Raw genomic sequence first — 26,413 nt, forward strand, 5'->3', positions numbered from 1 at the left:
TCAACACTTACTGTTCTTGCTTTTGCACATAACACCTGCCTTTGGAATAGCAGAAAGGTTTCAGAGCCTGTGGCCTGCTTCCCATGAGAGGAGAATAACCAAAAATAACCAAGGACTCCAGAGTAGAAAGGGTCTTCATGTGACCTAAACCCCAGCAGACCCTGGTAGCTGCAAGGGATAAGTGTGCACTCTGGCATCCTGTTTTATGTCAGATGGCCTCTTCAGTTGTTGTGAGTGCTGGGTACACTTGGGTTCTGTCTGGTTCTGGCAGGGCCAGAATCTGATCTGTGTGATGGGAGGGGAAGCACCTTTCTTACTTGTGGATGCTGCAGAGTCTGTGCTTGTTAGCTGGGCCATAAGTTAAAATAGATTAAAGTTAACTAGAAGTCTTGTTTTTAATATCTAAACATAATAACATAATCACATATTTGTAAAACATGGGTGAAGAAATGAAACACAATCTGTACTTAGTCTATGTACACAAACATAAATCTACTTGTTGTGAGATAAATACATGGTTCTGTTGTAGCAGTTGAGGTCTTGGGCTTTGTGAAATTCTCCCTTGGCAAATGCTGCTGCTGAAGAGAGTCTGACTGATATTGCCTAATAATTCACATTCAGGCACCCTTTCCTGTGGATGCACTTGAATATTTTTCTTGAGGGGAATGTAGTAGCTTTTGAATGTGATCTTCACTTCAAGTTTTTGGGGTGTCAGAAGAAATTTATTGTCTCACTTGAAAACTCATTTTATTCCTCTATTCAGAGCTCAATTTTGTAATTCTTCGTAATTAACTTAATGCTTATTTCTCTTCCTCAGATACAGAAGTGTTTTTCCCCTTAAACTAGAAATTATGTTCTGTGAACAACCGTGCTTCAGTGAGCAACAGAACTCCCATTCCCCCAGTAAATCACTGGCATATCTATCACTGTGCCTTGCATTCAGTATTGCACTAAACGTTAACAATGCAAAGGAAACAAACATTCAAGTAGGATAAATGTCCATGGTTCATTACTGGCTGCTGAGTGGTAATTACCCATTTGGAGTGATCACTGTTTAGGGGTGGCTGGTCCTGAAGCCTTTTCTAGCAAAGCTGTGGTCTGAGTTAGGCTGAGCGTTGCTGTGAAGGTAGTTACCCGTTGTGTGGCATCAACAACACACTGATTTCATGTCAAATTTGTTGATCTGTGTTGACCATCAGCTCCTTTCCAGGTAGAATGCAGTCTAATAAGCAGCCTTCCTCTTTGTTTTTGTGCAGGTGTCCTTTATCAAATTACATCCTAATTTAGTTCAGAATTTTTTTCTTTCTTGGTCATGGCAGTTTTTGTTCCCAACATGTGTCCTGTTGATGGTGCTTCCCAGCTCCATGTTGTCTGTGGAAGAAGAAGCATCTCTCTTCTTCCAGTCTCTGGGAGAGTGACTGACATATGGGATAGGAACAAACTGTGAACATGCCATGTGGAGCTTCTCTCCATATGCCTTTATTTTTGGCAAGGAATTCTTACCAGTTGTGTTCTGGGTATTCTCTGTATATTAGGCTGCTTTGCTTGAGGACATTCAGTAACTTTGAAGGTGTTGTGAAGTTAGAATAGAGTTAAGTATATCCAGACATGCTATTTATAGTAGTTCTTGTCATTTCTCTTTAGAGATGTATTCCTCTGATCTTCTTGAAGGTAGCCTTTAAGTGTTGTAGTGATTTGTATCTTACTCCTTCAGCAGTGAAAAAAGGCTAGAAACACTTAGGTTTGTGCTATGTGGATTAACACAAGTTCTGGGTAAGTCTGTCTGCAATTAGACTTTTAGTCCTTGGGGGAACTTAATGACAATTCTTCTACAGCAGATTAGTTGAAACTGCATGAAAAAAAGGTATCTTATAAATGTGTTTGAGTTCCATTAGAGAGGGATACCTCATGGATTTTCTGCTATGTCCTTTATGGATCATGTGCTTTTGATTATGTTGATTCCCTCCACTTTTCTCTCCACAAGGCTCCTTTTCTCCACCTACAAATCAGCTGTGCAGGCAGAAGAGGTCTTCCTTTGAAGTAACAGGTTCTTGGCAAATAACACCTTATGCAAACAGCCTTAGCTGCTGGGAGTGATAATAGTAAATACTGCTGAAGTGAGAGTGTTGTAAAAATGGTTGAAGAAAATTGAAATTGCGGTAACATGGCAATTTGACCATAACTTGATCTCAGAAAATATATGTGAAGGTACAGTGGGAGGAAAATTGCACTTTTTCCCTTTAGAGTAGAGTGCTAGGCAAAGCTTTGTCAAAAGGTCGTTGATAGCTTTTTGTATCTCATATGCATCTAGAGTCTCTCTGAATGGTTTACAGCTTTTGCAGAAACCTTTCCGATGTAAAAATTTGCTGCTTATAATTTGGGAGTTGAAAAATAACTTCCAGAAATTGTTCATTTTATTAGCTTTAAAGGGACAGGAATAAGCTGGAAAATTGAGTTTGTGGCTGAAAACCTGGAGGGTTTGAGTCCTAGTGCTTTTATTACAGTCCGTATATAGTTAGCTGTTTATGAAGCTGTTATTGATGTATTCCAGAATGTTGTTTATTTCTCCCAAGAATGGCTTTCATTCTGTATATGACTCTAGAGTAATTCACTTCTCATAAAAACATCAAACTGTGTCCTAGTTCACTGATTTTTTGAATGTCTGAGATTTTTGTAGGTTTTCAGTGACTCTTGCCTGTAGAAAACACATGGGACTGCACAGATCAGTAATTGACAGATTGAGGAGTGGCCAGTGCTGCTCTGGTTTGTGCTTTCTGTAAGCTGATTTCTATGTCTGGAATGATTAAAAGAGTGGATGTGATTGTAAATGGAACATGAAGGATTGGGTTTGTTTCAGATTTTTTTTTTCTGTTTCCTTCTTGAATTATTAAATTGTATCAAGTTAAGAGAACTGAAGCCATGGGTGGGATGAGTTGCCTTAGAAGAGATGACTGAACAGTCAGGCAAAAAATTTTTAAAAGATACAGTCTGATGCCAATCAGAGTTTGGGGACAGGAAGGAAAAGAACACTTCTCAGAGTTTGACAAACATGTGCAACCTATAAGCCTCATGAAATTTGAATGCTTAGGCAGCAGACTGCTATTCAGTACTGGTAACATCCTTTCCCACCTCTGGGAAAAAGTATACGTGACTTTTAAGTATAACTTTCAGGAGAAATATCCTGATTTTCTTGTTTATTGGAACTACACCTGCCATGTGCAGCAGCCTTTTATGGTAGTTACTTAGGAACGTAGTTCTTGCTCCTAAACACAGATCTGACATATCTTTTCGCTCTTCGGAGCTGTTGTATTTTTGGTATCTAATCTTTGCTATTTAAAATGGTCTTAGAAGTACTAATTGAAGTAGAGAAAACTGGAATAAACTTTTTGTCTGCTGAATAAATTCTCACAGCTTTGCTCAAAAATTTTGCTAATTTTATCATTCTAGCTAAGATTTTTGCTTAGGTCGCTTTTTTTTGTTCATCTTTTGAAATTTCACATTGAAGTCAGAGGAGGAAGGATTCTGACTGGTTTTTAAAATGGGATTTGCCATCCCAAATCATTTATCCATTTGTTGATAGTCTGACTGATAGCCTGCCTTTCTTCTTGTGTATTGTGAAAGATGCTGTTGTATTAGTATTTGTCTTACAGGGTACTGCTTTTGTTCTCTGCATTAAAAATGTTAAGTGCTATCTACAGAATAACTGGCAATGTAAAAATATGAAATTGACTGTAAGGGCTATTGCTTAACTACTTCTTATGGTCTAATTTTTTAAAGAAAAAATAGATAAATATTTCTTTAAGATCTCTGATCACAAATATGCTTTTGAATCAGGATTTGCAATTCTGTAATATAGTAAAATGAAAAATAAATTTCAGACATATCTTTTTTCCATATTCTTGATATTTATTTGTGAAACACTGCAATTCAGGTAAGCACAGTTTTGGTCATTTTTATATGCCTTTGGCTCATCTTGCTGTAGTTCAGCTCTTTGAGGAATCTTAGGATTGGTAATAAGAGAAATGTCAAGTTGGGTGGCAAAAAAATTGTAGATTAAGAACAGCAAGACCGTGAAAATGATTTAAAATGTATTGTCAGAAACTACTGCATTGCCAGGTAGTTAATAACACTTATAGGATGATAGAAATGTAAGAAATGCCATGCTGGGTCAGAGCACTTCAGCACGTAGTTCTGTATGGTCCCTCCAACATCCAGAAATGTTCTTCAGAGTAGTGTGTGAACACTTTCTTGGAGTACTCAGCTCTGTAGTAGTATTAAGGATATCAGAGGATACAGCCCTGCCTGTTTCCTTTACTGTATGTTCATTCGTCTTTTGCTCATCTGTTTGAATAAATACTTTTTGGCCTTCTGGTGCTGTCTGCCTCCACAATCAAGTGACAAGTTCCAGAAGTTCACTAGTGAAGTGTAGTACTCCTTTAACCTCCCGTGAAGTGATGTCCTGCTAGATTTCGGTGGGGATTAGTGAACCACAATTCAGAATTCCCGCCAGCTATAATGGACATGGGGATCCTAAACTACAGCGTGCAGTGTTCCTACTGATTACAGTTAGGGGTTAGACTTACTTGCTGGAAGAAAATCAATGTCACATTTACTCAAGTCTTACTAGGTATATGTATATCTCTCTTTTTGCTTTCCTTGTAACTCTGCTTTTTTTAAAGCTAGGTAGCCTAAATACGATAGTGCTGATCCATTGAGGGTAATTCTGTAATCATGCATCAAACATAGCAGATTTCCACTTGGATGCTTGCAGTTTGTTTCTCACAGACTTATAAAAACTGTTGGGTTCGCTTGGGAGCTGTAAGTACTCAACTTCTGTAATGCCTTTAAAATGACGGGATCTATTTGAGCAGGCAGGAATCAAATAGTGACCCAAGAGTGAAAAAGCAAATCTTATAAAAGCTTATTGGAGAGATGGCTGACATGAACTGCTTAAACCTCAAAACTTGATTTATTTATTGGATTTTAGGATCCTAGCCTGTTTTAAATTAATTAGCATTTGTTGTTTCTGATGTATTTCTCCATTACATACTGTGTAAACTAACAATATTTAACGATTTAAGCTGCCAATTTTACTTGAAATATTTTTAAATTGGTAATGCTAAAGCAAATTGGGAGTGTATGACTTGAGACCAAAGAATAAAGGCTTATTTATAAAATTGGTCAGGATACTTCCAATTTTGTGTGTGCAGCAACAATGAGATATTGCAGCTGGTTGCCTGTTTTGAGTGCTGTAGCATCAAAACAGAACAAGCAATTCTTATGCTGGCTCCTCTGAATACTGGCCTTAAGCTATACATTAAATTATTTGTATAATTAATAAGCATAATAAGTGATACCTATCACAGAATCACAGAGTGGGTAAGGTTGGAAGGTACCACTGTCACCAAGAGGCCATCTGATTCAATGTCACTGCTCAAGCAGGGTCATCCTACAGCATATGGCACAGAGTTGAATCCAGATGGTTCTTGAATATCTCCAGTGAAGGAGACTCCACAACCTCTCTGGGCAGTGTGTTCCAATACTCAGTCATCTGTACAGTAAAAAAGTTCTTCCTCATATTTAGGTGGAACTTCCTGTGCATCAGTTTCTGTGCATTGCTTCTTGCCGTATTGCTTGGCACCACTGCGAAAGGCCTGGCTCCAACCTCTGACACCCTTTCTTTAGATACTGATAGACATTGATGAGGTCCCCTCTCATTGTCTCTTCTCCAGACTTTCCTCATAAGAGAGATGATGCAGTCACCTCATCAACCTCTTTCTCATCAACTGGACCTGCTCCAAGAGCTCCATGTCTGTCTTGTACTGGGAAGTCCAGAATTGTACTCCAGATGTGGCCTCACCAAAGCTGAGTAGAGGAGCAGGATCATCTCCCATGACCTGTTGGCAATGCTCTTCCTAATGCATCCCAGGGTACCCCTGGCCTTCTTGGCCACAAGGGACAACTGGCTCATGGGCAGCTCATTGTCCAGTAGGACCCCCAGGTCTGTCTCCCAGCAAGTTGGTCCCTAGCCTCTAGTAGAGCCAGGGGTTACTCTTCCCCAGATGCAGGACCCTGTACATGCCTTTGTTGAATTTCAGAAGGTTCCTCTCTGCCCCTTTCTCCAGCCTGCTGAGGTCCTTCTGAAGGGCTGCAGAGCACTCTGGAATATCAGCCACTCCTTCAGCTTTGTGTCATCAGCAAACTTGCTGAGGAGGCCTCTGCCCTTCCATCCAAGTCATGGAGGAGTAAGTTAAACAATACTGGGCCCACTACTGAACACCGCTAGTGACAGGCCTCCAACTAGACCCTGTGCCACTGATCCCAACCCTTTAGGATCTGTCCTTCATTCAGTTCTCAATCCACCTCACCGTATGTGGGCATGAATGTTTGAGGAAGACATAGAGGAGATCTGACTGGAAAGCTGGGAACGGTTGTTCCAGGGAATAAAATTGTGCAGAATTTTAGAGCTTCAGCCAAATAATTTCCAAAAGACTGGACTATTAGATCTACTCAAAAGTGAGATGTTGGATTGACCATGCCTATTTTCCCACTGTGTATGACCATGAGAGTAACATCCCAATAACTGTTCTTGCAGGGAGGTGAGTATTTTAGCTTTAAATGTCTACTTTAGTTTTCCACTTCTGTAACTCACCTGCCAAAAGACTTTCAAATTCACCTTCAACATATCTCTTTTGCTCTCTGGAAGCAATTTGGAGGGACATCTGTAAGGCTCCAAAAACTTGCTTGACAAGACTCTTAAAAGGGCTTACAGTTTTTTATGTACTCTGACTTAGATGCATGGGAAGAATACTGACATTCTGAAGAGGTCAAGACAGTAAAAAATTTTACTGGCATCTTTGGAAAATCAGAGAACTTTGACAAAAGGTTAGAGCAGTATTCAATCAACATAAAAGCAACTTCTCAAAGCATTAACTTTGCAAACTCCAATCCCATCCAATTTTAAGTTACTCAAAACTATGAGAAGGAATTAGTTCAAGAAAGAGAAAGACAGAAGGGTACAGAAAAGAACAAGTATAACTACCACTCCTGGTTCCAGCAGTGTTCAGTTGGTAGAAAATCCAAGAAGAGGTAGGGTCAAGACATGCTCACTGCATGTCCTGGCTCAGATACCCTTCGGCTTTCCCGTCTCCCCCAGGTGGGACTTCTGGTCTTCTGGCCACTCTGGGGCTAGAATGGGGCTCCAGAGGCCAGTGTGGAGCGTTGCCTCCAGTGTGCCAGGGATTAGCAGCCTCTGCAGGGCTGGGATACAGGCCTGCCAGTGTGTGGGGCAGGGCATCGCCTCATGAAAGGCAAGGCCCGACCTGCCCCTTCCCACACATACTCCTGGGACGTTCCGAGCCAGCAATCTTTTCAGTCTCAGAACATCTTTGCATAGAGAGCCACACTGGTACCACAGTCTTGATTTGGCTTATTTTCAGCCATTTGTTAATTATCAAGTGTGGTTTTATTCCTTTACCTATGGAGTGTTCTCCTACATCTGAAGTCCATTCTAATTAACTTCATATACAAAAGGTTTATAGCTGTCTTGTTTTCAGCTGTTACATCTCCTGTTTGAACAAGATCATCTTCTCAAAGACTTCTCATTGAGCTGGTGTCTGTTTTTCCATGCCTACTTCATTTCCTTTTATCAAAAATCTGTTTTAGTCTGTCTGTAACATCAATTCCTGCATCAGCATTGACTTGGTTTAAACACAGATTTAAGTCTTCTGTCTAAATCCTCTTTCTATTCCCTTTTTCTTATGCTCTTGCTCGTGTCCAGAACTCGGCTGCCAGGCTGCATGCCATCCTGTATCTTGTGCTTCTAAGCTGAGACTAGCTTTCCTTTTTCTTGACCCATAAAATTTTAAGAAAGCTCATAAAACTAAAGAGCCAAACCAGTCTGCGTTCACTAATCTGACTGTGTCAAGGTGTTATGTGTGTGGTGCTGCCCCCACAGTGCTCTCACAAGGTTGGTGTGTGGCCTGTGATTCCTCCTGCTGTGCCTTGTGTCTGCAGCGGGACAGCAGGACTCTGGACAGCTCTGCCTGCGACCTGCCAAGGGCTCCATCAGCATCAGCCAGCATTAAACAGGCACTGTTAAATCTCTGCTGTAGCAGAAGGGGGAAACTTGGGAAATAGCTCTGAGGAGAGGAAGTGTTAGAACTAGGGGCAGTTTGGGGAAGGGTGGAGGGGTTATTCATGGAAGAGTATTTCCCTGTGCAGAGGAAAGCTGACGGACATGCAAGGACACAAACTGGCAGAGGACATGGAAAAGGGGCTAGTGGAAAGCTGAGCCTTTCCAAATATGCAGTTGGTCTGCTGTGAGTTTCCAACGTGAGCTGTGGGATGTAGTAAAATATGTAAAAAAATCTGTACTGGTTTAGGATTTTGACTTAACTTTAAGTTTATTTTTAGGAGAGAAAACTGTGCTCTTGACTGCTGGTTTTATTTATTTAGGATTTAATTGCTTGTTAAATTTGACTACTAGCCACATCTGATACTTCAATTTTGTGCTACCTGCATATAGCTAGCTTCTGTACAATTTTTTGCCAGAGGTATAGTTTTTTCTGGAGAGTGAAAATGATGATAAAAATAAACTCTTCTATTAAAATTTTGGTTTCAGTGTAAAAGGGAAAATATGACATACATGAAATTCTAACTTTAATCATTAAGCTTTTGTTTGGCAATGGTTTAGATTGAATGAATAGAAAGGATAAATTTTGCTGTCAGCAAATTCAGGATCAACCGCTTCTATTATTTGTGGCGTTTCTTGCTTTGCTGTGGGTAATTGCATCTTGAAATACTGAATTTCCTTCTTTTCTGAAGTCAGTACATCAGGAAAAAAACTACTTCAAAGCGTCAAGCTGAGAGATTTTTGTGAACAGTGATTACAACATTATTTTTTTGTACAGCAGGATAACTTCTCCCTTTGGATTCAGACATAATGTTCTGGAGTGCCTGGTATTTGTGAATATTTCTATATGGAATATCAACAGTGTTGTGGAAGAGATTTAATTTTACCCAAAGGTTTAAAAATCAGAGGCCAGAAAACATTTTCGTCTTTATATTGTTCTGAAAATCCATTTCAACTTCAGAAATGGCCCCCTGCTTGGTATAATAGGACTTAAAAAGGGAATTAAAGTTTATGGAGCATGTATAAATCTTCATGTAGCACAGCTGGTAGAAATAACGTCCATGAGAACACCCAGGCAAAGTGCTTTATACTGTGGCTAGGGAACTTAGAGCTTTATGTACAGGGTAACAGCAGTGCCATCTCATCATACAGACCATTGGTTCATTCAACTTTGATTTGATTTTTTTCCTTTTTGGTTAAATAATTTCTCCGTCGCTTGCCTGGTTTGTTGTGGTGACAAAACCAGTGTTAATATTTGTGGCTATTCCACAGCCCTGAATGCACACCTCTTTCAATACTGTTAGGGCAGGATATCAAAGACAACATCCCTCTGGTACCAGTGACAGTGTTGAGGCTGCTGCTGATGTGACAGTGGCAGTGAGCTCATATTAGGGCTGTATTTTCTACATAATGCTTGATTCCCGTGGTTTGTGGTTTGTGGTTGGAGCCTTTCCTGGGGACTGTGGTGTGACCATTAGTAGCAGGGCAAGGGGGATACCACATTGCTAACTGGGTTTGCTGCCACCTCCCTGCCGCTCTCCCTGCGCGGCCTAGACGAGAAACTCAAGATTGTCTTGCAGAAGCCAACCCATCTTTTCAGTTGTGGTCTTAGGTGAAGTTACTGCACCAACTGTTTGCGTTGCTTTTGCAGCACAGACATGTGAGCCACTTGACAGTCAAGTCCTCAGCTGCTGCAGTTTAGAGCATATGGCTGAAAGTAAATTGTTGCCAATTTTGGATTGCTTAAAGACACTGCACATTGAACCATGGCAGTATAGGAAATGAGTGATGGATGAGCAGTTCAGGTGTCCAGGCAGGGTCAACTGCTGAGACCAGTAGCTTCATCAGCTATCTCACCCCTGCTCATCCATCAGGTCACTGAGTACCGAAACTGATTGGTGCAAATACCTCACAGTGCACAGAAATAGCAGGTTACACCAGCTTTACAGCATTTAAGCGTTGGCTCTGAGTGCCTTCTTTTATTTCACCTGTAACTGCCTTACTTAATAAACCTATGCTGATTTATCATAATTGCATCTATCAGTCCATTTCTAATGACTAGATGCGTGAATTTCAACAGTCCCTTCCCTAAGGCAACATTAGTCAGTATAAGCTCAGACTGATATGTAGAACATTTTTTTTTTTTTCCAAACACATAAGGAAGTGTAAAAAAAAAAAAAAAAAATGATGTTGCCTTAATAAGGCCCACTGAGATTTTGGATTGTATATCTAAACCCTTATTGAAGACAAAAACTTTCCTATGTTTAGCCATGCAGAGCAAAGCTGCTCTTCAGACAGCACTTTAAAAATGAAGAGAATTTGATAAACATAGAATTGAAATCATAGAGAAAGGTATGAGGGATCTTCCCTCTGAATTCCTTTACTGCAAAGCTGCAGTTACTATTCACAAATATAAGATGTAAATTGGAGTGCACCAGCTCTTGAATTTTCAGGCCATTTCACTATACTGGGAACCAGCAGTGGAAATCTTTATTGTTAGAAGAAACCTACTTGCAATACTGAAGAAAAAGCAGAATATGGAGGATAGATCTCATTCCCTAGCAGGAGGATTAATTCTCTTGTACAGTTAATCTGCTTTCTTAGTCTCACTCTTCACCACCCAAATCTCTGTTCTTTCTCTAAGAGGTAATTTTTACTCAAGTATGCCGCTGTTGAGGCCTCAGTTCAGCATCCCTCTACTTCCTTCTCCTGTGGAATTCTAGAAGGAAAATTAAGTGGAATGTATTTCTTGAGATATTTTATGTTATGTTCAACTCCCTCCCTTTTTTTTTTTTTTTTTTTTTTTTTTGAGTAATTAGGAAATTAAACTGTTTCCACAGGCTTGGAAATAAAAAATCTGATGTAACATTAGGCCATTTAATTTAATTGAAAAAAATTGTAAAAATTGAACCTGATATTTTTAGGACGGATATTTTACAGGAGGCCACAATGCGATTGGCAGAAAGTTTTAAGTTCCACACTTCCAAAGCACCAGAGTTGCTTTAGACATTTTCACTCCTTTTGTAAACCTGGGCAATCTCTGTCCAAAAACTTAGGTGTATTGTATCTCTCAAAAAACTAGGCATTCTCTTTTTGTAAGGGTTATAGATGATAACCATGTACACTATTCCATTCAGCCTTCCTTTGGGTAACTTTCTGCTGTTCTAATTTTCAGTGTTTGCTGTAAAAGTATTTAGATTCACTTACAGTCCATACAGGGCAGTCTACGGGTAACTGAGCTGCACAGTCGCCGAAAACCTTGAAGAAAAAATGCAAGCCTGAATGTGGCTGGGGATGATATTGTTGTTTTTACAAGCAGTGACACTGACTATTTTATGATAGAATGCAGACACATAGGTGTTCTAGATTAATGATTAAGCTGCAGGTACTGGTCTTTAAGCAGCTTCAACATGTATTTTTACACTGTGTAGATCCAACAGGAACATATGCCCCGGATATTGATGTTTTGTTTCAGTAAGTGCTGGGAACATTGTCTTGGAATGTCCTTGTATTCACTTTGCTTAATGTAGAATAATTTAGTCTGGATACAAAGTTCTGCTTTTAAGGATGCAGAGTTAGTAAATCTTGAAATCTGATGAAACATTATTGTCCATCTCTTGAATTGTTTTGCTATTGTGAGGTCTTCTTTTGCTTTTCCTGCAGCATCTGTGAGATTTGAGATTTTGTTAAGAGTGAGTATTGCAGTTGGGCACACATGACATAGTTGCTGCTGCTCTGTAGATACTTCAGTCAGAGTTATCAATTTGGAAATCATCTGGTAGCTGTTTTGGGCAAGCAAACCAGGTATTTTTGGACTAACTCAGTAATGTTGCAGTGAATGAAGGAGGAATTCAAACAGATGAAACTGGAAAACAGGTCAATCACAGATGAAACTAGGCGCTTAAATAACTCAAAATAATTCTTGACATTGCATTTGTGATGCTTAGAATTATTATAAGATATCAAGAATAGTAAGTACATTTTTTTTAAATCTTGAACATTGTATACTAATTTATTTTGAAATAGATATACTGATAAAATTCCTTGCTAAGGTACTGCAGCTTGGTTCACTGCCCCTGTTTTCAATATGAGAACTTCTCTTTGAAAGTTAATTATCTTTACAGTCTCCAGCTTTTTTTTTTTTTTTTTCCCCCTTGCTCTTAGAATAATTTGATCACTTGGGAAGTGATTGAGTGAACTGAAGTGAATTAAAGGCCATTTAAATTACATAGGTCTTCTCTAAAGTATCTGACCCTCAATGGGTCTGGACATACTGCTCATGAGCTTTTTGGAATCTTCTGTACTGAACTAGTTCAAAAATTAAATTCTTGTATTTGGTCTGCTTTGCCACTGTTTAGAATGATGGGTTTGGATTTTTTAATTGCCTCTTTATCTTTATCAACCTTTCACATTTTACATGGTGAAAGATAATTTTTGGATACTGGACACAGTATTTGTACACAGGGGAATTTTCTGTGAAGTGAAAGGGCCTTGTATTTGTGATAGGATACTGACACCACATTTTTTATGTTCACTAATATAACATTTCATTTTGATGATTTTAAAATAAAGATTATAGTTCCATGGAGAGATGTAAAGGCACTTTCAAGAGAGTAGTGTTTTTGATAACATCTGGGCATTCAAAAGTTTAAACCTGCCAATATTTTTGGAGAAGACATTTATGTCTTCCTCCTGAGTCTCCTATTTTATGATTGGAGTTTCCAACCTTTAGAGGGGAGTGAAGGAGGAAATAGTCTGTAAAATCATTCCTGTGTGAGAGTTTGATGGAAGTTTAGCCCAGGACACAGCAGAGATATTTTGAGTTTTCTCTGGTCCTTCTACCTAGTGTCATGATGCCTGGAGGGGCTGAGACAGCCTGTTGTCTCAGCCTTCAGTTGCTCAGAAGCTCAGCTGCACACAGGGAAAGCAGGCTATTGTGCAGACAGTGAGGAGAAGGTGCTCTACATTTATGACCCATCACTAGAGTCCTTTGATAAGATTCTGTAAGTTCTTGAGGTTGGTTTGTGGAAAAAATACACCAAAGCAAATACAATTTTTTTCCTCTGGGAAAATGAAATATTTGTGACAGTACTTGGACTTGGTAGTGTTAGGTTAATAGCTGTACTATATGATCTTAGAGGTCTTTCCTAATCTAAATGATTCTGTGATTTTATATTTTTTGTCTTGCCAGTTACCTCCACTCTCCTTCTCCTGCCCTGACTTTTAAGCACATTTGCTTTATTTGGACAATTTTGGAGATAAACCTTCTGAATGATACGTTCCCCACAATATCTGTAAAGCAAGTGTTCATCTAGAGGAATACATTTTTAATGCCCCTGATGAGAAAAACTATAGATTGATAAGGACAGTCACAAGAATAGTCTGCTGCGGAAGGCAAGATGGTTCAGCAGACATCACTAGTCCCATGAGCAGGCTTCCCTAAAACGGAATGAATCTTTTAAGGGTGAGGTGTCTGGAATTACTTTGCATTTACTAGAGTAACTATATTGATGTCAGCAAGTGCCCTGAAGGAGCTTTTACACAGTGCTTTGTTTTTCTACAGCTCTACTACGCACTTGTACCCTTCAGGAAATGAGCATTATTAGAAGAGGTGTACACACATTTGCCAGGGCAAGTGGCCTTTATATACCCTTACATACATATCCAAAGTGTTGAAAGGTTAAAAAAAAAAGAAAAAAAGATATACAAGCCGAGAATTCAAGTACTTGGTTCATACCTGCTGGGAATAGAGGCTTTTTAGTTTGATGGTGTTACTGCTCACATTTGAGCAGTAACAAGTAAGATGGCACCAGTCAGGCTGTTCGCATAAGTTAGCACACTGCTGTGTCCTCTGCATCCATCCCAAGCACAGTAGTCTACAGTTATTGTCATACATCAGGGAAGTCATGAACCATCTGTTCTAATTTAGAGCAAAATGTAACCAGGAAGGAATCAAGAGGTGCTTAAGGTGAAAAAAAGTATTTTAAGAAGCATTCGAGGCTTATCCCTTCATTCTGAGTTCTATAGGCATATTCAAGAAAACACATTGTAGAGTCATAGTACTACTGTTGCTACTGCCGTCCTCCACTGTTATTATCAGCAGTGATCTAGCTGAAGGAATCTCAGCTCTATTGTTTTCTGAAAGTTGCTTTCATTCTTTCCACCTGGGATGCAGAAAGACATGAAGAAAAATGCAGCTTAAAGCCTTAACACAACCATGAAGGTGAAGAAGCTTATTCTAAAGCATTGGCCATGCAGTTTTTATGAGGGTAATTTGCTTCTCCTTTTAGTGGGACCACATTGCTTTGCTGCTGAGAAGTCAGCAATTGCATTGTACTTTGGAGCTGCACCAGCAATTCTGCATAGTGTGGATGTTAAAGAGCAGTCACAGCAGACTGTAGGCAGTGCTCAGCAAGAGCTAAAATCCTGTGCTTTTCTTGGTTTTGTAGGAAAACTAAATTAATGTGGATTCTACTCTTGCGCCCAGGTAGGCAAAAATTACGTAGGAATTTTTAAAAAGTAGTTTAAAAATATATATTGTGACAGAATTCACTGTCTACCATGTTTTCTTCCTGTTATGTCTAGATATGTTTGACATCACAAGCTCAGCAGGAGCTGTTTTCTCCATGAGCTTGTATCCCTTAGTCAGATGCTCTAAAAAGAACTTCACTGTAACTGAAGAAAATTTGCAGAAGTGTTCTGCTTTTACAGGTTTAGTTTTTGCAGTAAGCTGTTGATCTTGTAGATGTAGATGAATAAAGAATGTTTCTATGAATAGACAGTTGTTGCTGTGGGTTGGCTCTGTGGATAGATCTGCTGCTGCTATACCTTTATGGACTGTGGTTTTGCTGGTAGAGCATATTCTGGGGCATACCTGGCAGGTTTGGGATTTTATATCCAAGGCCAGTTCCCACAAAAGTAAAATCTCTTTTCCTCTTCATTCTTTAACGAGCCTATTTCTGCTTATGTGGTGCTGAAACTAAATAAAGATGGTAATGTTTTAGTTGTACTCACAGACCATTTGTTCATAGTTTGAGCACTGTCGAGAATCATAAATTTAGTACATTTGCAAGTGTTTGTGGTCCCACATATCTAGGTATCCCATTGAACATGTCTGCTTCAGACATTGTTGCTTCATTTAGGTTTTCATACATTCATTTTAGATCCTATCTTCAACTTACAGGTTTCAGAATAGATGAACACCTGCTAGTCCTTCTGTGATGTTTAAGCTTTATTTCAGTAATTTTTGCAGCTGAAATTCTGTTTTGTCTTCAACAGAGACTGTACAGTTGGTGCTGTTTTGCAATGGAATGAAAATATTTTATGGGTGATAAGAGTTTGCAGCTTAAAATTAATGCTTTTGAAATTGCATAGCAGCCAGATGGAGGAAGGAAGGTAATGTAGAAAAGCAGTTGGTGAACACCCAAAAAATCTTTAGTCTGGAGAAGTATGTTGGGCATTAATTTGAAATTACATACTCCAAGGCAAAGTTACTCCTGGACAGGATTAAAATGTCGAGATTTACCGCCTTGCAAAAGGTTGCAGTATATTGAGATAGCTTTCAGAGAATAATCTACTTGTAAACAACCTTTTCTGTCTTGGTACAGTATACTAACACAGTTTGGTTTTCTGCTTTTGCCCTTTACCCTTTGAGAGAAAAAGAATTCTGTGAACTATTCAGAGGCTTTGTTCCGCAAATAGCATTTCTTAATAAATATCCCCAAACCAATGTAGTTATATTTAAGTTAATGTAGAGCAGTTGAGTCTACTAAAAATGTTGGTTGGGGTGAAGCAGAAGAAAAATAATTAGGGCTTTGCTTTACAGTTGTAAATAGCCAGCTTTTCTTCTCTTTCTGACTTCCCTTAAATAGCTTACAATGATCAAAGCATGTCAAGAAATAATTTAATAATTTATTAAAATAATTTCAAATGCATTAATAAAATTAATACTGTTGAGATTCATGTGTAGTTTTTTAATACAAACAAAATTATTTAATCCACTGGTTTTTAATGTGCCTTTTAGCATGAGTTATTTAATATATGCTATATATTGGAGCTAGAAATGAGAAAACTGCATGTGGGGTATGGATTTTAAATCATAAAAGCATTCATCAAAGCAAATAGCATAATTTTAATTAAAAGGCGCTTTGAAATATTACAAGACCAGTTGATACCTCTTATGTCAGACCGTCTGAAAAATATTATGGCACTGGTACTCTGGTGAGGTTAAATTTGAATTTTCATTATAAGGCTTTCTTATTAGTATTAAATAACTTGCCCTTTTCAAACAGTGACACATGGAAAGTTCAAGAAGGACTTATATTTTGCAGGATAGGGTATTTTAAACATGGTGAATTGTTCTTGCAGTGGATTTCTAGCTAACGTCTTTTTGATTAGACTCCAGAATTGCATATTTTTTCCAATTGAAGTATTCATTATTGAGAAAAAAAGCTAGAAGACTGTTAATAATGAGCTTGTCCTTCTATATGCATCAATTATAGTAATATCAAGAAATATGTATCATATGTTAATATGATTGTTGTATATATAACTAATATATACTACAAATATATATACATACAGCATTATTTATGTTAATATATATATTAATATATATTACATAAAGTATATGTACTATATGCTATATATATGATGCACTTTAGTGTAAGGATTATATATCAGTAATTTTATAGAGAATGACTTGCAAGTGATAGTATTTAAGATCCTGTGAAAATACAGAAATTCAGTTGCCTTTATAGTGCCTAAATGAAATCTTGCCTCTATAATGATACACTGAAAAAGAAAATGTTTAAAACTTCAAGACGGAGCTTCTGTATTGACCACTGTAGTCCATTGCAAAAAATACAAAGAGGCATGCTCTCTGCCTTCTTACTTCCCTAAATATTTTGCTTTTCTCTTGTTCATTTCCTTGCGGGGACACCAGTGCGTTTAATTTCTGTTCTTATGTATTTTTGTTTCTTATGAGAGATTTAATACCTATTGGTTTGGGATACCATGCACCTAGTAAAGATCCCAGGGAAAATTTGCTCAGAACCCTCACTTGTCACTCCCAGATGCTGAGGATGAATAATGAATGGTAGAACATGACCACAGATGTTTGTTTCAGGATGGAAGCAGTGATTCTAAAAGCAAGTTTTTTCTAAAGGAATGTACTGTAGACTGTGAAAGTACTGTGCTTCTTAGTTGCCCATATTATTTAAATTTTGGTAAGAGTTTAGTAGCTAATGAGCAGGCACTGATTTTTATGTCATTTTTAGATCACTGAAAGGATAATTAAAAGTATAAATAACTTAGCCTCCTGGTACATTAAGTATATAGACACATCATCAACCATAATTAAGAATTGTTTTTAGATTAAATCATTTTTACAAATAGTTATTTAATTTAGCAGGTTTGTCCTTTGGTTCTGTAAAGTCATCTGTCATTTCTCTCAGAGCTGTGGCTTGTGGAAAGGGCAGCTTTAACAACATTCAGTGAACTCTGAGATACTCTGAGATTCAGGGCTGAGCTTCTGTCAGCTTTTATATTGGATTCTTTGGCACAGGCATGATTCATCAAACACTGAAGCTACAGTGAACATCTCATTGAAGAGTTTCACAACATTTGGAGCCCTAAATGCAGAGCACATTTACCTAGATCGTAACTAATAAAATCTAGTTAGTACATTGCCTCAGCAACACTGAGCAGAGCACAAAGAGCTTTTGCATACAGTTTTGACCTGTATAGACTACCCTCAGTTAGTGTATTTATAGAAGTAGCCTTCTAAATCAGAGGTGATGATGGGGATGTGCTGGAAAGCAAAAAAGGGCTTATCTGTTCCTCTTCAAAAGCACACTTACTTTTGTCTGTTGCTGAGACAGCTCAGTTGCATTTAAAAGTGAATCTCATGCACGATGAAGGGTGATTACTGATAAATGTCTTTAGCACTGATGGAAGAGGCTTCTTTTGAAATAAATGCAGTATAGTCAGAAGTCTGGTCCAGTGTTTCAAAATCTTGTGAGAATCTTCATCAGTTTTTCTCGGGTTTGAAATATGAAGTTTTCTTTTGCTTCACTGATGTGCCATGTATATTGCAATTTTCCCTGAAGGCTTATGATGTTGTGGGTGGGTTCCATGACCTGATGGATGACTGTGTTAGTTTACTAATTCTTATATGAAGAAATTATGAAATAAATGTATTTCATTATTCTGATGTCTTAAGAATATATTATTATATGTTATATAATATGTTAACATATTATCAGAACTTACTCTGATGCTTTTAAGGACACAGTTTTGAAACGTTCTTCTAACTTATGTGGACAATTCATTGGGATCAATTCCACAGTGAACAGTGGACAAATAGCATTCCCTGATGCATGGTGATTCAAATGTAAAACATTATCCAAAAACATTGTCATCAATGATTTCTACTAGAGAAGTTCCTGTCTAATCTTATCTGAGTAGTTTTCAAGTTTTGCTCCTCTCTGCTTTCAGAATTAATTGCATGAATTTTCAGAGAGCATTTGCTGATTTCTTTTTATTTTTTAAAGAAATCAATTTTTTTCTGAATTTCAGATTATTATCAACTAAACAGCTTTGAAACTACTACTTAATTTTTAAAAACATTTTATACATATGACAAACTTTACTTCCCTAGCTGTATTTCTTTAACTGGTAATGGGAATGTGACAATCCTATCATGTTTTCAATTTCTTCTTCAAATGGCCAGTTCCTTAGTTAAAGCATTGAAAAGGACGAGGGAGAAGATAGTCTCAGCTTGTCATCATTATTTCTTACTTGTTTGGAATGCTCTGTCCTGACAGTTTAGCACATAGCATGTAGTTGTTTTGCATCTGCATCTAGCCAAGTATCAGCTCCCTTGAGTAGAGTTTTACTTCTTCATTTTCTGTACTACTTCAGATCAGTTCTGAATTATATGCCAGAAATATATGAAAGTTTTATTAGCATCCATCATATGTGGTTCTGTCATTCTCAGAATGAAAATTATGTGAGGATTCTAGTTATATCTTTCAATCTTACGTATGCTCATTGTGTTTTCATGGGTGAGACGGTTAGATATCTCTTGGATTGAACAGAAGGATTTCCGAGTTTGAGATTTCACTCTGATCTGCAGAGGCTGCATATCGAGTTTGATTGACACTGGGGAAACCTCTGACTGTTGTTTTTACTGGGGATCAATTCCATTATCACCAATCCTTCTTCCTGTCTTAAAATTTAAGATTTTTTTTTTCCGGTTGTCCTGAGCCTACAACACAGAATGCGCTTAAGTAAAAGCACCGAGTCAGTTTGTTTCACTCATTACGGAGTATGGTGGGCTCTGAAGTACATGTTTACTTTGCTCACAGAAGTTGATTTTGCTAGATAGAAATACCATATTATTAAATTCATGCTCATATTCTCCTAAGTAAACACCACTTGATTACCTGGTATATATGTTGCTGTGTTCCATTAGCAGCTTTTCTCTGTGGAGTAACTAATGTGCATTTCTTCTCAGTACTTTCCTGAAAATCAGGAAAACCTGAAACTTCCCCAAACCTAATTTATTTGAGATCTGAAGAAAATTTGGTTGAAATAGCTAAAAGTTCTGGGGGAGAGTGGAGTAAAGAAAAGACAGAGAAAATGGAAAGAATGGAGTGACAGACAAAATGCATGGAATTATTTGTGTTTTCCTGTTGGTGAGATCACTGACAGACAAAACTGGATGATGATGATGATGGTGATTTACAGAAGTGGATTTAACATCCTGTGAAAAAAATCACTCTGGCATGTCCTTTTCTTGACTCAGAGCATGGTGTGAGTTTGGACCGTTTTCCTGAGTATGTTTTACTACATCTTACTCTTTTAAAGCCTGGTTTCTAAAGCTGACTCACATTTTCCTCAAATACTGGCACGGCCAGTAGGTAGTGGTAAGATTTTACTTGTCACAAAATTGGTCCTAAGTAGATGCAGTCTTGCACCCCACAATGACTTAGGGAATTTGTTTAGAATTTATGAATTTTGTTTGATACTGAGGATCATATTTTTTTGTGTCAGACTGTGAAGTCCATAATCTCAAGAATTCTTTGTGGTGTAAAAAAGTTGAATATTTGCTGAAGGAAGAACAGGATTATTTCTGTTATCAGCCTCACTTTCCCCAAGCTTATGTCTTATCTCTGCCTTATTCCTTTCAGCCAGCATAGCAAGCTGTGCTGTGATGTCTGGGAGTCGTGCTGGAAACGGATCTGTTGAGTTGTCCTCTGTGGATGCTCACTCTCCTGAGGAGCGTTATCAGCCAATCTACCTCTTCCAGTAAACAAAGCAGTCTCCTCTCCTGTACTGGAAGTGAGACAACTCCCCTTATATAGAAAGACAAAAGACCATGAAACTAAGGTGAAAAACAGTGGATTCTTTGTGCTTTGTTTTGCTTTTATTTTATGCATAGATGCTTTTCTCTTTCCTCTACAATAAAGATTGTGGAAAAATGCTTCTAAAAGCAACAGGGATAAAGAAGAACAAAGAGAAATGGTCTAATAAAGCAGTGACTTCCCAAAATTATTTGGGTTAAATGCTGTGAAAGGGCAAGTCACAAGGACTAATACCTAACATGTTTCTGGAGCAGTAAATGCTGGGATATATGTGGTTTTTTGTAATAAGGGAATACACTGGAATAATTTCAGGAACTACTAATAACTGAGCAATTAATAAATATTGCAATATAATTAGGCTAAATATCTTATGCAACCTTCTTTCCCTCAGATAAACCAACAGCCACAAAAGAAAAATCCCTGCTTCAGTGTCAGGGCTGTAGTAGTTGGACTTTAAAATGAGGAGGCATCTCCAAAACTTCTTGTATCAAAACGCAAGAATAGAATCAGGGTACTGGTAAGTTGTGATGTTTTGAATATTGCTTGTAATTCTGAAAAGTTTCTTTGAAGAAAAGGTGTTTTGATCTGTGGAAACACCTTCCCAAGACCCAGAAGCTTTGCATACCACCTTGTCTCCAAACTCTCTAGCTGTGTTTGAAGGTGTCTGCACAGTGCTTTGTTTAGACTTGCTGATTTCTGAAAAAGAGAGCCCCTATTTTACTAGCTTCACCTAAATTTTCTGCATCACCAGGTTGTAGAAAATGTAGAGAAAAGAATGAGTAAGGAGCATGTAAAGGTGACGTTCTAATTATGTGAGGAAATGAAGTTACCAAGTGATAAAGAAGTGTAAAACTCCATTCTGGATTCCAGTTAACAAGATTCCTTGGTTACTGATTACTTAGTACTCATCATCTAGTTTAAAGTGTTCCTCCTGGAACTTTTATAGAATCATAAAATGGTTTGGGTTGGAGGGGAACTTAAGGATCATCTGGTTCCAATCACACTGCTGTGAGGAGGGACACCTTCCACTAGACCAGGTTGCTCAAAGCCCCATCAAACCTGGAACTCTGGACCAGTCAGAGCTGCCTTTTCTGGGCTTCGCCACTTGTGTAGTCCATAGTCGTATAAAAGAATCCTGTTTCTATTCAACACAGACATAGTATTTGTGACTTAACTGGAGGTTTGTACCTTCCAATAATGAAAATATTCCAGAGTCTCTTCTAAACATCTCACCTTCCTGTCCCAGTGGTCGGTTGGGACTTTTTGTAATAGCTTTAACAGCTGTTCTGGATCCATATGGATATAAGTGTCCAGTGAGATACTACACGTTATAAAGGCTGTTAATGTATGGAAGGTTTTGGCCTCTGCCCTTTGGTATGGTCTCAGACGTGTTGGAAGTCTTAAGTGATGCACTGCCATTAGAAGAGCCAGGGGGTGTCTTCCTCCTTACCGTCAAAAGCTTAGACCTTCTTTTGTCGAGATGACTCATTCTGGTAAGGTTTAAGAAAAGAAATGATGTATTTGGTAATCTCGATGTGATAAGATTCTCGTTGTCTTTTATTGTGGGGACAAAAAAAAACCAGAGAGAAAACACTTCTTTTTTTAGGGAGATGAAAGCTCCTCTGACTTTCTGTGCATTATAGGTCTTGCTTCTATGTATCAAAGGAGAAGTGGATTCTTATATACACATAGATAAATTAGGAAGGAGAAAAAAAAATGTAAATATTATAAAAGACAAAAGCAATGAGTTGAAATTCAAGTGGCCAGTTTCAGACAAATGGAAGTAAGAAAGTGAAAGTACACCCACTCTTTGAAGAAAGATGTGTAAATTCTGCTAAGTAGGACATCTTCTAGAAGAACTAAGAAGGTGCTGTGAAGATTCAGGAGACCTGAGAGAATGAGAACCATCCAGGATGACACAGATATTGTGAAGAGAGTATTTGCTCAGTTTTCACCATGCTGAATGCTGGGGACCCAAGTGTCTAAAAAGAAAGCAGGTATTTCTAGAAAGTACATTAGAATAAGCTGATAGGTACATGGGCAGTGGTTCAGTCAGAAGAGCTGGTGGAATTCAAAAGTGAAAGCTGATGCTAAGATTGTTTATTGAAATTTTGAAGTCTTGGACAGGGAAGGGTAGCAAACATTGTCTTCCAAAGTGATGCACTCGGGTCTGCTGAGAATAAATGGCATTCATCTTACCCAGGAATTATCTGATATTACCTACCTAGACAAAGTTATTAGAGTAACTGGATCACTAATCAGTCTGTCAGTTTGTGTATTATGGAAAAAATAAGCCTGAACTATAGGAAGCATAATGATCATGTGTTTTGAGTAAATCTTGTTGAACTAATCTTGTTCTTAGGCTGTGATAGCGGGAACAGTTTTAGGAATATGCTTCTGGGATATTGTTCTTATGAGTTACTCTAGAAATCTTTACTCTTTTAATACATCCAAAGAAAAAAACTGTATAAAGTAAACTGGGATTGAGTTTTGCTTGGTATAGACTGTTAGTAAGTTCCCAGTGAGCATCATGAACATCGGTTTTGAAAATCATGCCTGACCTCCTGTCTTTTCAGAATTGAATAGAATCTTTCTTTCTAGAAACAAAAAAAAGTGGAGACATTATGTCCTGCAAAGAATACTCTATGTGTAAAATCATTATATAATGGGAAATTACCAGTGAGAGATGAAATTTTGTTCAGAAGTAATGAAACTTTGAATTAGAAACATGAGTGATTTTTTTCTGAAATACAGTAAGTTTTTCTTTCTCATTATGTATCTTTCTGAAAGATATTGGTGGTATGGTTAAGGCACTTTATCTAAATACACTGTTTTTCTGGTAAAACACACTGGTCTGTGACAGGGAAAACATGAAGGGAATTTTTTATCACAGCGATATGATATATTTTAATACTTAATTGAAACTTATGGTTAAGATATATTTTAAGAAAATGAAAAAAATTTTGTTTTAACTCTATAGGCTTGCTGATGCATGGGAAAATGATATGGGAGTTCATCCTTTAAAGTTTCCATCAGAAACATGTTTGGAATTATTGTTGATTCTGGGTTTGAGTACCACATCTCTGCCACCTTCACTTCGACGTATGAACTCTTTTCAGGTAAGGAATAGATTCTCTTTCAGTATAAAGGTGTTACTTTTGGAAAGAGAGGTCCCTGGGGGCCATAAACCCTTTCAGAGGGTTTGTCTTCTATAGTTGCATGACTCTTCATTAAATTAAACTATAGACCAAGGTGTAAAATGCCATTAGATTTTTAAAGAGTTCATTGCAGTTTAAAGTGATGAAATTTAGGAATTTCATCAAACTTAGGCTGCAATAGCTAGAATCATTATAAAAAAATCTTGTGGACTTAAAAAAATCCTCAGCAAAAAATTAAAGATTCCCAGTGGTAAAAACATTCTTCTGTATGTTACTTTGGAAGTTCTCAGCAGTCATAGAAATTTTCCAGAGGAAACATTGTTGCAGGCATGTTAAATTATGATTTTTATTTTTTCTGTAATGTGGTTGGAGAGTATGACTTTTACAAATGCAGTAGAGACAGCTGAATTCATGATGATACGACGTAGCAAGTCAGTCTTTTTATGATGCTTCTGTCTTCCCTTGTAGTAACATAGGCAAATCTAAAGTAACCAGCTGTTGAGCAGGAAGTGTACTGAGTCTGTGTTTGTTCTGGCAGCTATAAAAGAATCAGTGTCTTAGTGGGACTGAGTGTCCTTAACAGTTTCTAATATGAGATCGGGTAGCTTCTATTTATCTGTATTTCCTGTTTGTACTTACGGCACATCTAATTAGTGTTCTTGAGTTATGTTTTCTGAAAAATAGTCTTTATGTTGATTTTGAAGCAAAAATAATTGTAAAACAAAATCAAGTAATTGACTTTGTAACAGAGTTACGCTGATGTACAGCAGCTGAAAACTCCTGTTTTAGGAAGTAGGTACCTGCATTGTTTCTTGCTTTGCATCTTGTGTGCTTGGAAATGGAATCTGTATGTGGTGGTCACTTTGGTACCGCAGCAGACACTGATCTCTTCAATGTTATTTTAATACCCAAGGTCAGAATTGTTACTGGGTTGTACATTCAGAGGCCATGAAATTGAAGAATCTCCTGGATGCCAATAGATTGCAATAATTATAAATTTCAAGGATTAGCCAGCAGTAGTAATCCATGCAGTTGAGTAGTCTGTGTTTCTTATTAAGAAATGAACATTTTGGTTGTCTAATCCAAGAGGATGTATTCCTTGTCTCTTACATTGCCAGTAATCTGTGGTAAAGTCTTCCCTGCTTTACCTATGACGGGTTAAATAGGAGTCTCTTCCTGTATACCAAGGCTGTTTGTCCTGTATTGTTTCTGTGCATGCTCAGTCCCACGTTGTGTATTCAGGATTCCCATTGATTTATGTGTGGGGTAGAGGTAGGAAGTGATGGATGTCTGTCAATTGGTGTTTCAACCTCAGAGTAAAGAAAACATCAGACTTTTCTTTTTTGCCTTGGCTTCCTCTGCATGATTGTGCTCGATTGCTCCTGGGTAGTTGTAGCTTTGTGAGGCCATCTGTGTAAGGAAACCTTTGCTCTAGAGGAACATGGTGCAGGTCCTGGAAGCATAGGGTTATGTCAGCCATGGGGTGGGACATCCCCATGCATCCCATGGAGACCCTCTGACCATGGCCTTACAACCCCAGATTTCTGTGGAACAGATGAAAGCAAACATTCCTTTGCTAAGCTCATTTACTGAGCACTGGCCTGCACAGACCTTGGTTTTCCTGCCTGTGTGCCAAAGTTGGCTATGTGACAATGCCCTGTCTTTTACAGCAACATGCTTTGCAGCTTTCTAAAGGCCCAAGTTTAGAAACCTGCTCTTCTAAGATAATGTTCTATTTTGCCAAGTGGGAGGAAAGGAAAATGGCTTTTTGATAAAATTCTGTGACTCCAACTGTCACTCTCCTTGGCAGACAGTCAATATCACCAAGTGTTTGTCCTAGAGGGCAAACACTGTCCAGTAAAATATTGTTTTATTTATTTTTATCCTTATAAACCTTGTTTGGATCTCAGTGAGTGAATCCATGAAGCAAAAACAAAATTTGCCCAAGCTTTTCCCTGATAATGGTCTTTATAATGGTCTGCCAGCCTTAGAGTTTGGTTTTTTACTGGCTTGCTTCTTCGTGTTCAGTGCATACTGGAATTACAGATCCTAGTTTTTCTGTATTTTTCTTGGAAAAAGTTGGCAAGATCTGAAGAGAGCTTGAATAGCGATACTAAATTGTGCTGTTGGCAGGGCATAAGATCATGCTGCATCCAAAATAGTGAAGATTGTGAGCCAAAAAGTGAATAATAAAAGGGCACTAATTGAAAACTGATATTTCATGTATCTTAATGGAGTAATGGCAAAATGACAAAACTAGTTATGCCTTATTTTGTGGTAGACCTTAATCTGGCAGTTGCCTAGAAAGAATTAAAACATTTTAATTCTATATTACAATCAAACTTGGTTTTGAACTGAAAATAATTGCAGAGTTCCCTGTTATCTGCACAGTGGAACAGTGGCAGTCCTGTTCAAGAGGGGCCAGGCTTTTGCAACTGAGTGCTAGAGGAATTAGAAGAAAAAAAAAAAAAAATACCCCAGAAAGTTCCAGAGTTTTCTCTTTCCATTTATATGTGTTCCAGTGTTGGGACATGTGGTGAGGAGTTAAATGAACCCCTGCTTTCTACTGGTGCTTTTCTTTATGTTTTCATACAGTGTTTGGAAATGTATCTAACAGGCAGCTCTAATGTAATGATCTAAAAGTTACAGTTTAACTCCTGATACTCTGTCATGATGGCTTTTAAAAATTCAAATTTTTAAAAATTAGGTAACCAAAAATGATCTCATCAACACCCATGTTTTTTGAGAATGTA

At 37.9% G+C, this 26,413-nt stretch overlaps 1 protein-coding gene across 7 annotated transcripts in view; it reads left to right on the top strand.

Moving 5' to 3' along the window:
- Positions 1–26,413, top strand: part of UBE3D (ubiquitin protein ligase E3D) — a 79,007-nt gene that overhangs the window by 22,754 nt on the left and 29,840 nt on the right. For 5 of the 7 annotated variants that reach the window (XM_040058839.2, XM_040058838.1, XM_040058840.2 and 2 more), the window contains one exon: positions 23,483–23,621. The exons of 1 other annotated variant lie outside the window; for it this stretch is intronic. In XM_040058839.2, the coding sequence (XP_039914773.1) occupies positions 23,483–23,621 (139 nt within the window). Of the gene's footprint in view, positions 1–20,893; positions 21,020–23,482; positions 23,622–26,413 lie in introns of those variants that run through there. One more of the 7 variants, XR_005699947.1, reaches the window with a different exon arrangement.

Source organism: Hirundo rustica, chromosome 3 (genome assembly GCF_015227805.2).
Source record: "Hirundo rustica isolate bHirRus1 chromosome 3, bHirRus1.pri.v3, whole genome shotgun sequence".
In the NCBI taxonomy this organism is placed as follows: Eukaryota; Metazoa; Chordata; class Aves; order Passeriformes; family Hirundinidae; genus Hirundo; species Hirundo rustica.